At 44.3% G+C, this 15,699-nt stretch overlaps 1 protein-coding gene and 1 long non-coding RNA gene across 8 annotated transcripts; one reads left to right on the top strand and one right to left on the bottom strand.

Moving 5' to 3' along the window:
* Positions 1-214: 214 nt before the first annotated feature.
* LOC111073123 (serine/threonine-protein phosphatase rdgC) lies at positions 215-8,421 on the bottom strand. 7 transcript variants are annotated; one of them, XM_022365289.2, is made up of 13 exons: positions 7,660-8,421; positions 7,084-7,179; positions 4,876-5,003; positions 4,584-4,665; positions 4,386-4,510; positions 4,159-4,326; positions 3,889-4,092; positions 3,677-3,826; positions 3,556-3,621; positions 3,312-3,497; positions 2,838-3,245; positions 2,678-2,777; positions 215-2,619 (listed from the first exon to the last, which is right to left on the bottom strand). In XM_022365289.2, exons 1-13 carry the CDS (start codon positions 7,925-7,927, stop codon positions 2,270-2,272), a joined length of 2,331 nt encoding a protein of 776 aa, XP_022220981.2. In that variant the 5' UTR covers positions 7,928-8,421; the 3' UTR covers positions 215-2,269. The 7 variants fall into 7 exon arrangements, with proteins under 7 accessions (XP_022220981.2, XP_022220989.2, XP_022220987.2 ...); XM_022365297.2 differs by lacking the exons at positions 7,084-7,179; positions 7,660-8,421 and adding exons at positions 5,350-5,409; positions 6,516-6,531; XM_022365295.2 differs by lacking the exons at positions 7,084-7,179; positions 7,660-8,421 and adding exons at positions 5,607-6,041; positions 6,097-6,350.
* On the top strand, positions 7,262-7,635 carry LOC111073125. The gene is made up of 2 exons (XR_002607667.2): positions 7,262-7,346; positions 7,417-7,635. It is a non-coding gene; the product is annotated as an uncharacterized LOC111073125 (long non-coding RNA).
* Positions 8,422-15,699: the final 7,278 nt, after the last annotated feature.

Genomic DNA, 15,699 nt, shown 5'->3' with positions numbered 1-15,699 from the left:
CTTTGGGATGGGAAAACCTCTTCATATTTATTTATATTTTTTTTTTTCTTAATTTTGAAATTTATGTAAAAATAAAAAATAAAAAGGAAGAAATGCCCCGCACAGGCTTACTTTATTTCCTCCAGATTCCAGACAGATCGAATACATACTCAAAGTAAGTTTCTACAGAGCACCATCTCTTGGATGGATCATTGTTAGTATACGGCGTACAACATGCAATGAATTAATAAAGTTTATTTTCAGGAAAATATTTTCACTATCGAATAATAAATGTCGCTGAAGATACAAATTGGAGAGAGAGATAGAGAGAGGTGCGAGTATCTTATGCTTATATTAAATAACATATTTATGTAGTGTGTATGTAATTTGTATGTAAAATGTTCATTGATAACTAGCCATAGCGTAGCGTAATGTTATTTGTGTGTCAACGATTGACGATGACATTGTTTGGTCCTACCGGTGCCTGTTGAGAAGCGTTTTGGTTGTAGTTCTATCATAGGTACTCGATTCCATTCCGATCGTGTGAGTATATTCTTAGCAAAGGAGAGCAAACTCCCTGCAAACAAACGACTTAAACTACGAGTAAGTAAATACTTAGCACAACATCAATGGATTGCTAGTTTTAAAAGTTTTCATTGCGTTTAGTTGGGGAATTTGACGGCCAATTGATACTGTTACGAATGTTAAGTAAAACCTGTTTTCAGAATCTCAATTGAAGAGGGCCACAAATGGCTACATACTCGTTTGTTGTATGGGTTACGTCTTTTCAATATCAACATCATTACATTGTAATTAATTGCTTTGCATATATTTATACATTGTACATGCAACATTCAACGTTCCAAGATATTCCAAAGAAATTTCAGTATAAATATATTGTGTAAAAATGTATAAATGTATTACAATCGTCGTTTCATTTCTGCCCACGGCAATGTGAGTTTCGGGATTCTAATCTAACCTTATCTTATGCTGGACATACGTACGTACGGGATAGTCTAACAAAAACTGCACAAAGTGATATGATTTTGGTCTCAAATGGCATATATTTTGATAGCAGATCGGCTTTGGGAATACTACTAGTACATACTTATATATTTATGCTCTCTTAAATTTCAAACTAATATCTGTAACGTTTTTGAGGGTAAAAGTATCAGAAAACATTTCCACAGGAGGCTTAGCTGCAATCATGAAAACCCTGTGCTTGCTTGAAGTACTTTAAGGAAGGATAATAGAGCCAGCTTGAAAATTAGAATTGAAAATAATTGGTACATAATTTAAATCTCCCCAAGCCCTAGGTTATCTATGCTTTAAGGATTACATTTAATTTAAATTTTCTACAGATTCTTAGACAAACTTAAATAATATTTAATAGAATCCTAAAAGCCGTGCACAGAAATTTCCTAAAATAATTTTCTCAGATAAAATGTAAAATTATTCTTAATCCATAAAAAAGTTACCATAGGAAGGCATTTCTTTCTGCTACAATTTCTGTAATTTCTGGCCATTCATTTCATTAAAAATTGTGCGGCTTTATGAAGATTTATTTGGAGTAGTATAATGTTTAATTGGCTTGGGTTTAATAGTAGTTATAATTATAGATAGGAATAGTATATGTATGTCTTTAACATCAACGTTTAAACGTTGGTTTTATTACAAAATTCTGGTACTAGCAGTATTTGTTGTATTAAATATAAAATTCATTTTGATCCCATTGGCTTAGGTTGTAAGCGTTATAAATATTAAATATCTTTAGTTTTTATTATATTTATACGCTTGTACTGTAGCTATAACAAATGTGCACGATATTTGGCTATACTTGAAGAAAGCACAAGCTATAGAGTGCACAATACGACTATTACGGGTTGTTTATACGGGTATTATACGATGTTCTATAATTGTTCTATAAATCAAAAGCATTCGGGAATGGCCGGCAGACGAGCCAAAATGTGTCATGACTTTGCTGTCCGTAGTTTTTGCTTTCGCAGAGATCTAATAGTTCATCATTTATAAATATATTCACATGCATTTAGCTACATATACTCGTATAATTTATGTCAGATGTTTTAATATTGCGCAAATACTATAAATGCTCCGCGAAAACCGATAAAAAAAGACACACACACCCAAATGATCGTCAGAAGTGCTGTGGAGAACTGTACGAGTATAATTCGTATATGACAAACAATTTTCCTGGTATTTCATGTTTATATAAACAGATTATGTCTGGCCTTCCATGAGTCACGGCGGCCTGTGAGTAACGGTGGAGCCTTTATGCCTTATCGGGTTTGATTACTTTTGCCTCGCAGTCCGATGGGTCTATATCTTGCTCCACAATGACCGTATTCCGGTGTATTCGCTCCGCCAGCTCGGTCACGGGGTCCGAGGGTTTGGTGGTGGACCTGACTTCCGAACGCCTACGTATGTTCTCGTCCTGTTGCTGCTTCCTTTGCACATCGCTCAGCCTGAAGGCCTCCAGGAACTCGTTCAGATCCACCTTGCCGTCCCCATTCAGATCCATCATGCGACACTTCTCCAGCATCTCCTCCTTGGAGTAGGCGCCCGGCATGTGTGCCGTTAACAAATCAATCGCTGTCTCGAATTCGTCCAGAGTTATCTCACCTAAGGAATCGAATAATAAGCTGCATTGTCGGTGCTTACCCGTGCGGAGTGTGCTTACCAGAATTGTCAGCATCGATGATGTTGAAGATGGCCACCAAACTGGCTTTGTTCGCATACAAGGCGTCCATGACTGAGGTTCCATCTGCCTCGGCCTCCAGCTGCAAAACAAGTGGCAATTTATTTTGAGGGCTCACAGTAAAACTGGGGAAACTACTCACGATCACGTCCGTGTCCAGCAGATCCAAGGTGGTGTTATAGTTCACCATGTGGCTGTCGGTGCCGGGAGCCAGCTTATCGCGTAGGAGACGCCAGGGCAGTCCCAGCTTTGTGACCTTCTCCATCACATAGCACCAGTTCGTAATGGTTATGCATCCGGTATCGTCCGGATCGAACTTCCTGAACTCATCCTCCAGCTCGTCGCGATGCTCGCGCATCTTCACGGCGAGCTCCTTCAGAGCAGAGCTCTCCACCATGCCCATGCGCTGCTTGAAGGACAGCCGCTTCGACTGCGAGGCCGCCGATATGTACTGCACAAAGTGCGGCATCAGCTGGTTGTTGAGTCGTATGTAGGCTCCTTTATTGGAGCCAATCGCATAGTAGTTGGATGCCGAAAAGATCGTGATTACCTGTGGGAGGCGGTAGGGTTTATTGGCGCAGTCTGGGGCGTGGGAGGGAAGGAAGGAGTCACCCACCTTGTTGTCGTGCATGAACTCGTGCCCGTTCGGCTTGCATTCGTGGGAGCGTATGACATAGCTGAGCCGATGGCGCTGCAGGAAACCCTCAGTGACGTCTGGGCCAAACCAAACGCCCGCACCACGCAGGGTGTTCGGGACGCATCCCATCACGGCCTGGGGGTCGCTCCACATGATATCGAAGATCTGCAATGGCCGGATCGCATGAAATATACCTAGAGGGAGCCCTGCCTTGGGTTTGTACCTGTTGCCATTCGGTTTTATCCAGAGGCTCGCCATCTGTGAGTGGTGGTCGCAGAATGGACACGTACTGGAAAGATGACATGGTTAGTTGATGGTCAATGGAGGGGGGCACGGGAACCCACCTTGCCCCTGTCAATGCTCTTGATGAGGTCCAAGCTGGTGTTGTCGGAGATGCCACCGTGGACGATCAGCACTCGGCTGTTGAGAACGGAGCCCAGGGGAAGCCATCGGTAGACCTCGTCGATGATCAACAGCAGTCGCTTGTGGTTCCGCTGCAGGGCATACAGACGGGTTAAATCATCTGCGAATCCACCGACAAGCCGACAATACTTACGGGGTACTTGCCCTCCACCTCGCGAATGAATCCATAGCGGGCATTCATGACGCTGTCTTCGTGGTTGCCGCGGTTCAGGAAAACCGCCTGGGGAAATGCCAGATACAGGGACAGCAGCAACAGCAGCACCTCCAGTCCCCGCTTTCCCCTGTCCACAAAGTCGCCATTGAAGACATATGGATTGGAAGATGAAGGCAGACCGTTCTAAAATTTAAAGGAATCCTCATAAGAGTATGGAGAAGATTGAGTGGATCCCAGAGTGCCTCTCACCTTGTGCAGCACCACAAGCAGATCGTCGAGTTTTCCGTGCAGATCGCCACAGACAGTGACCTGCTGCGACACTGCGGTGGACACCATCGAGATGTTTGGCAACTGCTTGAGCGACTTGGCGCCCTCGCGCAGGATTAGCGCCACATATTTCGGATGCAATCGGTTGCCCTGGAAACGACTATATGGCTGGGGAAATGGACAAGGATCCGCTGCTGCTGCCCACTTACCCGTTTCTTGCGGAAGACGTCAATCAGGAGATCGATGTGATTCTTACGAATTGGCAACTCTATTTTGGCATTCACAGTATCCCCTAGCTCATCCACGATGTCGTCCTTTTCGTCCAGTAGGGAAACTGTAGAGGAGACAGAGGCAGAGGTAGAGGTAGAGGCCATGACTATGGCTAGTGTTCCAAGTGGAAAACTTACTAATGGACTCGCCATGGTGTTGGTTTTTCCTGCCCGCCGCCTGGGGCATATGTTTGATGAGGTCATTGAAGAATTTGTACAGCTGCGGGAGAACAAAATGTCACGCATGAATAGACTCGCAGAGTGACAGGAAGGGAGGGAGGGAGGGAGGGAGGGAGGTAGGGGTTCACTCTTGTTGTTGCACTTGCAGCACAGTTCCATCGACTTGCTATCGACTTTTGAAACTCTACAAATGCAATCGTCTGACGTCGGGTGGGCATACGTATACCCCCCCCTTCAGCATTGTTCTTACCTCAGCCTGGTCCTGTTCGCTTGCGTACTCTAGATTCTGGAATATCTGCCAATTGCAGCGCCTCTCCATTTCGCGACGTGCCTGATGCCTGCGATACCATTTTTGGATAAATATTGCCGCTCTGATAGCTAAAATATAGATGGAGTATTATGTATTAAATATTCTGTATTGTTGGTTGTTTTCTAGCGACTGTATGGGTGCGGGGGGATTCGTATATCGAGAGCCAGATTAAAGGAACATCAAAGGATTTCTGGGAAATGCAACATCCAACACCTAAAGAAAGTCGAAAGCAGGGGCTCTTTCTTAATGCTACGTTTCGACCTTTGACATTTTCAAGCATTTCCCGTTCGACGCTTATCGGTACAAAGTTCACAAAATGCTAATTTTAATGAATGGAGTCGTGGATATGGGGGGGGTGTTGGAGTGCGGAATGGGTTGTGCGGAACAGTACTCGTACTCGCGTTAATTACTTGCCGTTCTCATCCATTCTGATGCAAATTTACACGTCTGCTATATGTACACACACACTGAATGCTGAAAACGTCAAAGACAATCAAAGAATGGTGGGCAGAAGTGGGCTGGGCTGGGCAGGGCTGGGCAGGGGTTTCTGTGGCAACAACAACATTTCTACTTCTACCAGCAGATAGTACGAGTGTGAGAAGGAAAAAGAGATGGGCTTGGGGTTTGGGGTTTGGGCTGGCTCTTCTGCAGTTTCAAAATCTTTTACACACTTGTCGCTGCGTCTGGTTTGGGCGGTGGCTTTTTCTTTTTCAAATTTACACAGCCCATAAGATGGGTCGAAAATTGCTTCAACATTCGCCGCAGTCCGATACCCAGCTGCAAATGGTATTATTCCGGCATTATTCATATAACGTTACTCATAACCTCCATAACGTGCGAAGTCAAAAAAGTATTCGACACTGTCACTACTCGGGCACTTTCCCTTCTCATGTCTTCGAAACGAATTTGGATCTGGTTACATAATGCAAATCTTTGGGAGGTTTTTACTCTAAAATTTTGGGATTTTTTCGTAAACATTTCAGAATATATTCAATGGCTATATCGATGTATAAGTGCATGTCCATCTGTTGGTTAGATCTGGCCTGAGGATACTATTCGCTTGAGACTTTTTTGAACGCTTCGATTTCAGTTTTAATATCCGTACTCTGTAATTTGAAAATCTCTAAATCTATATCGAATTAATTAACGAGGCATGCGCACTTGGAGATATCTTCCACTTACGGATAAATATGCTGCGATTAATCTCAGTAGCAATTAATGTTTGAATACCTGATTACAGCGGTCGGGTAACGTAAATGGCCTAAATGATGACTTTTGTACATGGGGAAAATGCCGAGTAGTCAGTCCAGTCACTGCTGCATGACGAATACTTTCTTGACCGCACACACAAAATACGAATATGCGGTATGAATATATTGTTTTTGGGCTGCCAAAATGGGTAAAACTGTCATGACATTTAAGGCACGGACTGGTTTGGTTAATTATATAAACGGGGGGGGGCCAAGAAAAGCCTTGGAAAAGCCTCAAGGGCTTAACCGCAGAGACCACAAGGCAGTGAAAATTGAGTGAGAATTAATTGGTTTTCAAATGTCATCGTTATGCACTTTGGGATGTCCGACCTAATAACAAACCCTCAAGAAATACTCGAAGTTTCGTTTCTGTGTCCGTCTTTCGAATGCAAAACTCAAACTCAAAGGAAAACCAAAAACTTTTATATTTTTCCGTGCACACCGCCGCTTGAAACCGCATAGAGGACCCGGAACGACTGGGGTACTTATTGCAGCAGTAGAAAGAACTACGCGATGACTATGACGATGCCTCGTGCTCTGTTCTGTTTGTTTTTGTGTGGCAAACGAGTGTTGTTTCTGGTTCTTTCAAAAGGCGTAGCACAGTGGGCCGCACACACAATAAAAGTGAACAAAATGCCCGATTCTATAATACAAAGCTCATGGCCATGGCTCCCCACAGTGTTCTTTGTTCCAATTATCGAATCGTTGGACGGTCGTCCGTCCGTCCGTCCGTCCGCCGGCCTTCCCCTTTCCAATTTGGCGTCTACGTCCGCGTGTTTGTGGTTTAATTTCAGGCTGCGTGACTAGCTGAATGGGTATACTAGTACAATGTATGCCAGAGTATTGACCCATACTCGTATATGTATATGCTCGTTTCAGGCTGGACAAGCTGTCTTACCAACGGCCCAACAAACTATGGAGGCCCTCTTTGGTGGTGTTCCTTCCCTTTGACGCAGGGTGTCGTCGTCTTTTTGGCTCGGATCCATGTGAATCGCTGGTAAAATAAATGGAACAAAGAACAAGGTTAGCGCAAGCGCCGGAACACGACCACGGTCATAGTAGTAGGCCCTCTGTGGCCTAAAGGTCTTCCTATGGGGACTGCAAGTGCAGGCCCTTAGGGAGACACAGAGATGCCACCAAAGGACACATAAGCGACATATGGTAATTGTAGAGCTCCTTAGAGTTCTAGGAATTTGCTAAGACAACTCCTTTATGTTTTTTTTACTTCCAGGGATCTCTTGGGAATTATGCTATAGGGATTCCTATATTTCTCTCTCTTAGTAGCAGCATGACCAGATTTCAAATATATGTATGTACGTCTGCTTCGTTCTATGTTCGTCAACCGATGCCAATTGCTAGCCGTAAACGGATTAGGTTTTGGGGGCTATTGCCCGTCGTGGCTCTGGTACAAATCCCCTGCGACAGTCAACTGAATGGATATAAGCCTATGGTAAGCAGCAAGCGATATACTCACTTTTTTCGGCACGGGAGGCGCTCATTCCCCGCAGAGGCTTGCGAAAGTGCTTGCACCAACCTTTCCTGTGGAACAGCTGCAGCAGACTGGAGGCCCGTGTGGTCGTCTGGGCGGCCACCGACTGGGGCTGGCCACTCGGACCCAGCGTCTGCATGCTGGCACCCACGCGCTCTATTTCCGATGAGCGGCACGACGAGGCGTCTTCCACGGAGGAGCCGCGCCGCTTGCCGTCCTCATCGGATCCGAGGCACACGCAGCTGCGTAGCATACTTCTGCGGGCTGACGGACAAATCCTGTCAAAGCTGTCAAAAACTAGCCCCCGGGGCTAGGTCACAGGTCACCACCTTGATGGTGGGGAGGGAGCAGGGCAGCGTAACCTAAGACGTGACAGTGCCGTCCCTGGTCCCGTCGGCAACTGTCAGGCGGCGGCAGGCAGGTGAGGCGCCCGGTCTCCAGTCTCCAGATCCACGTCCACGTTCACACATGCGTCGGGGCCAAAGGTCTGATGGCCTGATGTCACTCGCCTTCGCCTGACACTATAATGTAATTTGTCAGCGCCCCCCCTCACATGCCACACTGCTTGCCAGAGTACTGCCGGAGTCGTCCTCCTCCTCCACACGCTCGTCTTGGGGTGCTAGTGGGGGCCATTCGCTAGTCGGCGGCCCTAATGCAAATTGATTTCACTTTCGTATAATTTATTCATTTCGATGCTGGCGATGTTGCAACATGGGGCATCAAATCAGCGTCTCAAAGCTTTGCCAACTGAAAAAGAAATTATATAAAGAAATATTCCAGTCTGAAATTATGTTTTACATAAAAGTTAAATTGATATAATAAGTTTCTCCTTGATCAAATTAGCTTTGGAGGAGCATTCCCCATTCAGGGACGCTTCGTTTTCTGCTCTAATAAATTGTGGACGAAGTACCTCTCAACTTTCCCCGATTCAGCAAATGAACGAAAGAACTTGCTTGCACGGATATTTCCCTTTATGTACCTGTATCCCATATCCGTATAATGGGTGCATGGGTGTGGAGGAATGTAGTGAAATGAAACAAATACGATGCGCTTTATCGACTGGAGAATAAAGGAATGATAGCTAAAACAGAAAGGAGGAGCATCATTAGCAAAGCGGCGCTCTGAATACCCTGAATAAACAACTGCAATTATTATGTGTATAAGAAGTTTATACAATTTTCCACAGCCCAAGTTTATGGCACAAAGGAAAGCTTCTCTTTGGCCAGCACGTACCGCACCGTTGATGCGTTGCTAACTGCTGGCCAATCATCATATACCCTCATCATAGGGGGGGTTTTGGCTAACAAAACCCGTTGACCCGGTTGCCATTTCACTATTTATGACCACTACTATAACGTACGAGTGTATATTTGTACGGGGTGGTAGGTGCCCGAGGGGTCTTTTGTGATGGTCGAAATGCTTTCAGCTTTTATGAAGCCAGTGTTCTCTCGAGTGGCTCCAGACGAACGAACCAATGTATCCACCAATTGAGCGATATGCCACACCCAACCTTCAACCCGTACCGGATGGGGGGCCACACCCACAGACCCACCAAACAGTGCCAACAGAATCAGTGGCACATCCACGAAGTGTGAAATTAAAATGATAACCTCTAGCAGAACACAAGGACCCGTTCTGCCCATCGATGGCAATGGGTATGGGTATGGGAATGGGGATGAGGGATGTGGCGCAACATATTGTAGCCTAAATATAAAGGCAGCATAGCAGGTGGGTATTGATTAATCGCTTAAAAGATACAATACGCATATGCACGCCAATGTACGGGGTACATTTTGTGGCAGAAATGCGAAACGAACAGAAGATAACAGAGAAAGCGAGTTTATATTTTTGGAACTACCGCAAATGGAATACGAATTGAGAGCCTCTGCAAATCGAAGAACTCGTATCTCCGGAAAAAAACAATTTCGGCGGCCAGCCATCTTCATTTAAAGTTCCCACAGGGAGGGAGGGACTCGAGACTCTCATGCATATTTCAATTATTTCCTTTTTTTTGGCTGTATTCAAAGATTCCCATCCGATGAGGCAAAAGGCGTTGGGCAGGCGTGCCCCCCATCGTTTGCCAGGTAAAATGTTTTAGAAGACGAACCGCCGCACTCTCTCCCCCTCTGCTGAGGCACTTTTTGAAACAAAATTGCGTTAGCGAAAAATGTAAATGTGGCGGCAAAAGTGGGCGCAAGGCTTTTATCGAAATGTAATTTGTCTAAAGTGAAAATGACAGAGAGAGTTCGCTGCGAAATTGTGGAATTTCTTTAAGGATTTTCGCTAACTTTACGCTTCAGAAATAATAAATCAAAAGGATATTCAATGTGGGAAAGCCACAATTGGATCTTTAGGCCATCGAAACCATCGAAAATAAAATCCCAGAGCGAATGGGGAAGTTCTAGGCCACTTTTCGGTACCGGTGGCCCCATAAATGGAAGGCCCAACTCTATTTATTTCAATTACCCATTTCTTTTGGGGTCAATTTCCGGTTCCGGGTGGCAATGCTGCCGCCTTGGGTCAGGACAAGAGGGATCAAAAGATAATGGGATTATCCGCCAGCACATTGCGGACGACAGAATACGTTGTTTCTCCATTAATCCCAGAACAAAGAGCGAACATAACAGAACAGAACAGAGCAGAGCAGAACAGCAGCAACAGCAGCACCAGCTATCTGTCCGCTAAACGGACATTGACGGTAATAGGTTCTGTCCACCAACGAACGGAACGAAGGAAGAAGGATCCGGCTGCCGCCCCCTTGCGTGTGTGGTGTGGCGCGGCGCCTTCCCAAAAAGATGATTGTTGGCTGACTCAATTACGATGAATTGCATGTCAGACGACACGGACACTCCGGCACGGCACTCAGCATTTCAGTTCAGCAAACATCGCTTACGCCCCGCAGCAATTAACTTGGCAGCAAATGTACTTATTTGCAGATGATGCGTCAAGTCTCAGGGTCAATGGCTGGAATAAATTTAGCAAACAACTAGCACGACGTTAGGTCACACTCTGGAGAGCATCGGTGGGAATGTCCTGGCTCCCAGCTGCTCCCCACGGTACCACAGGAAGCGGCACAATGATGCACAATGATACTGGAGATGAGTCTGCTCCCAAAATCCAAAAAGTTTGCCCATATATGGGCCAACTCTCTCTCTTTCTCTCAGACCTGTTCCTAATATAGGATTCATTTAGTATTTAACATCAAGGTGGATTATCTTCTACGTCTATTAAGAGTAAAAGCTGCTTCCCACAAACGGATAAGTATTTTTTAAAGACACCTGACATTTCCTGTACAATAGTGCCTCCAAAAACATTTAACTACGAAAACTGGAAAAGTCCTAAGGTTCGTCTCGGCCAAAGGTCAAATGGGAGCTGTTCACGACTCGCAAATTTTTTCATTCAAATTCTCTGGCAGGTAATTAGGTTGCCAGCGCTTTTAATTGAGTTGCCCGTGGAGTCAATTTGACGGGTAGGCACGTACCCTGAGAGAGCCTGTCGAAGGAGCACCTGCTTGGCTATGGAATTGGCTATCACGTATTAACTATAAACATTTTCACGTTAAATTTCACAGTTTATAGCCAAAAATTCTGCTCGGGCACCTATTAACAAGACCACAAGGGCTTTAACGACTTTGAAATGATGTCAGCCCTCGGATGCGATGCTCATGTGGGGATGTGTGTCAATGTTGAGAGTCGATTTTCGTTATTTATAAACCAAATTAGGGATAAACGGAAATTGGGAGTCAGTCGTTTGGCACCTTAAAAGCGGCGCTGTGCGAGCATTAAGCAGCCATATGGACCAGGATTTCAGGATTTCCAGCCCAGCAGCTGTGTGTGAAGCGCCCCAAGGCATTCGAAGCAAGTATTTAGCCGTAATTTATTCACGCTACGCACACTCGGAGAATAATGGGGAATAAAAGTGCAGCATTAAAGTGAAATTGAGTTGCAATTTCTGATAAATATCTAAAGAAGAAAAAGCTTGTCTGAGGAATGGTGTTTTGGTTTATATCTTTTTAAAAACGTATTAGAAAACTCAGCGAAGGTTTCGTCCAGTGTATTTCATAGGAGAAGTATGCGGCAAGTTGATGTTTTGCCTTAATTGCCACCGAGCCGAAATTCTCCTTCTTTTTGGTTGGCAAATCAAGCGCGAAAATTACGACACCTTGAATGGCTTTGGGGATGAAAGGTAAACGACTTATTTAAATCGATTTTCCGCTGGAGTCTTAAATTTCAGATCTTGATTAGATTATGATTTGGGTACTCTTGTACCTCTGACAATTCCTCAGATTGGGTTCCTTTCTCATGATTTTCTATGCTCAGCGGTTAATCCTTTGGAATTTCATAACCCAAAATACACTTTGCACACATAGATGTACGTACAAACATACATATGTAAATACATACATATACGAAAAGTGGCATGCCTTAAAGAGTCTCCTGCTTTAGCATTTCAATAACCAACAAACAAAAAAAAAGTTTAGTCCTAAGGCCCACGCAAAAATCAAATCAAAAACCGCTGGAAGTTGGAGAAAAATATAAAAAAAAAAAACAAAAAAATCCCAGGCTGTGGGAAAAATAAACGAAATCACGAAAATAAATAAACAAGTGAATCTCGGTGAAAGAAAGAAAGCAAAAAGGAAAGCCCAAAAAAATCAAATGCCAAACGTCAGCGAGATTGGTTGCTTCTGTGGGGGCTGGCCTGCCTTTCAGGATCTAATGCTCGGAAAAGTCTCTGGGATGAGTGATTTTAATCTTCGATATGAATGCCATTCAAAATGTAGGGTAAAGAACTGGGAACTAATCTAATATCATAATAATAATGACAGTGTACTGAAATGTGAATGATGTGTGTGAAAAGAGTACAAATAGTATGGAGAATATAACAAGCATAGGTTTCTGAATCGTTATTAGAGGATAGTCTTGGAACTGTTATGTTTTTTAAGAAATTAATTCTATTAATCCTTTCATTTGTTAATGTGCACATTACAACAATTATCATTGATCTTCTGGTATGCGTACGGACAGACAGACATGAATAGGTTGGACCGTGAGTCGGAGGCGCTTGAACGTGCTGGATAAAATTAATGGGTGGAAGAGGAGTACTCAATCACTGAATCAAAATCATTTATATAGATTCTAGACTGCAGAAAAATCAGCTTTACACCGTAGTAAAGGTATATAAAAAGCTGCAAGTCACGGATGCTGTGACGGATCCATCATATCAATCAAATGTGATTACATTTCTTATTTGCTGCTGCTGCTGTTAATGCAAACAAATACTGTACATGTGTATGTATGTACATATATTTATGTGAAATATTCATGCATGCTTAGATGTACAAAAGTATTCTCCATCTCTAAATGGAGCACATTTACATTTAATGGCCCACAGAGTCGTCTTATCTATTTGGCAATTCGGTCAGAAATGTCTTGTTGGGGTCTTTCAGCACCTAAAACATTTGTTTGTTCTAATATTTGCATATATTTTAAACAACGATCTCTCCGTAGTTGTGTATGTTTGTACATAAATATACATATATGCGCTCGAGTATTCATATCCACCAGAGAGAGAGAGAGAGATGTCTAAATAAATATGTTCATATGTATTTTCACATCCATCTGTATGTACGAAACGTGCAAACAAACATTTCTACATGCATATTTACTTATGTATGTATGTAAGTCTTTTCTTTAGTCAAGCACCCATTTCTCTCTCACTTGGCTTGGCGCCTTAAGTTATTGTTGCTTGCATCATTCACATACATACATATGTACATACACGCACTGTGAAGAAAACGCATTTCCCTGCACAACAAATTATTCTGCAAAGAGTGCGCCTCCACACTCCCACTAAGCCACAGCATGTTTTTGGGGGGAAAATGATTATTCCTGCATAACACTGTATACATCACCATATGCGAGTAGGTGACAGTTCCCCTTCCCTTGCGGAGGGATAAGTGGTCATAAAATTATGAGCGCAGGGAAACACAATGCCGCATCCGCAGATACATATGTATGTATGTACAGATATTAACAGCTACATCCTAAATCGGCAGCAACAACAAGGGGCAATAGTACAAAGGCGGCGAAAAGCATTAAATGAAACCAAACACATAATAGAATGCTTTTGGTGACAGAACAGCACCGCACCAACACCACCACCACCACCACCAGCAGCATACCACGACCAGCAACAAGAACAACAGCCTAGACCTACGCCACACACCGACGCATGGCTGCGCTATGATTCCGAAATAGCGCGCCGAGCTGAGGAGCAGCAGCAGCGGCAGCGTCACCATTACGTACACGGAGGCAGCGAGGAGGGCACACTCTGGTGTTCGCGGTCCGTCTTTCATGGAATTCCGTTACAAACTGATTCGGGCCAGAAGCTCGGAAATCCTTTTTGGCCACAGTGGCCCCACAGTCGCCAGTCGGCGTCGCAGTCGCAGTCGCCGCCACTTACCGTTTCTGTTGGTGTTTCTGCTTCCCCAAAGTGTCGTCGCAGCAGCAAGCATGGGCAAAGCAAAACAAACGGCATCGTCCGTATCAGCTGATTGCAACTTCCAAGTGTCATTCCCATTTTGCCCGTTTGCTCCATTTTCGCTCTTCTCCGGAGGCTGCGCGCGCTCTTAGAGACCCGCTCTCCCGATGGAATGCAAAATAACAGGTGAAGCAGCTCAGGGGCACTCTCTCTCTCCATATCTTGCTACCTACCAATGTCTGGAAGGCAGCTCAACGAGGTTAGAGGCTGCTCTTTGGACTGCCTTACCTTCTATTCCATGTACCTTGTACTCTGGCAAATGCGCGTGGGAGATAGAGGACAGCGATGCTGATGCTGCGACTGATGTGTATGTAAACAAGGTGACGAATTCCCGTTTGTTTGCCACTCTCTCTCGAGGGCTTTTAGGGATTGAATTCCGGAACTTGTATAAAAACACGTCGTATATACATATATGCGACATTTATTTCTCCAAAATGTCCTAATCAGTCAATCTTTTCTGCATCTGTTCGCAGTCTACGGATTTATTTTCCAAGATAATAGTGGGTGGAGCAGACAAAATCGGAATACCCTCAGTGATACTGGTACCCAGCTACTAGTATCAGATCAATCGGATATTAAGCAGGAGATCGACATGATGAATACCCATAAATCGTGCACCGACTCGCTTTGTGCCAGTTTTTGTGTCCCAAAATTGTTCAAGTGGTCCATTTAACGTTTCTTGATGGGAAAGTAACCTGCACCGGCACTTTCTTCTCAAAAACAGTTGTATTCTTCAGCTTTGTTGTCGTACCCTCGCAGTATATTGATTATTTTTCGGTTTCGTGTCTTTTATTGCTGCCGCATACATGGGTGACCGACCCGTAGCACACATTCTAAGTAGTCCAGTGCCGCCAAGCCTTCAGTTGGCCACTCCATGTGATTTTAGAAAATTTGTAGCTATAGTTCACGAAACCTAAAATTAGGGCTTTGTTACACGCTGACCCGGTTAGGTTGCCAACAACTTAAGGGTTCTCCGCCCTTGGCAGTAGTTTTTTCCAAATGGGGAAAGCACCTTTCCGTGACTACTGAAAGTCTTGGCCAAAACAGATTCTGGCTGTACCTTATTGCAGTCTGCATTTCATGAGCTCAGGAATCTATGGAGGATATAGTGTATCGTAATTTTTTAAATTGAAAGACATTCTTGGTGGACAGAGATAATAAAAGAGACACCTTTAAGAAAACAAACCACTCTGTTTATGCACATTCACAAGTACCCCTGGGTATACGGGGGATTGCGTGAGAGCAGGTGGCTGTTCCTCTTGGCATCCGGTTAGCCGCGTTGTTTTGCATATCCCCAGTACTATTTGCTGACTTCTTTGCTTGGTAGCACGCCATACCAGGGTGACGCTCCTTCGTGCCGGCATGCCATTTTTAAACAACTCCCATCACCGTTTTGCTCGGTCCGGTTCGGTTCGGTTAAGCTGAATGCAAATTTGTACCACAAATTTTGGGGAGTTGGGCAAAAGGCACTCAAATTTCAAAGTT

Source organism: Drosophila obscura, unplaced genomic scaffold (genome assembly GCF_018151105.1).
Source record: "Drosophila obscura isolate BZ-5 IFL unplaced genomic scaffold, ASM1815110v1 contig_208, whole genome shotgun sequence".
In the NCBI taxonomy this organism is placed as follows: Eukaryota; Metazoa; Arthropoda; class Insecta; order Diptera; family Drosophilidae; genus Drosophila; species Drosophila obscura.
Note: the sequence above shows the minus strand (reverse complement) of the source record. Positions and strands in the feature narration are given on the sequence as shown.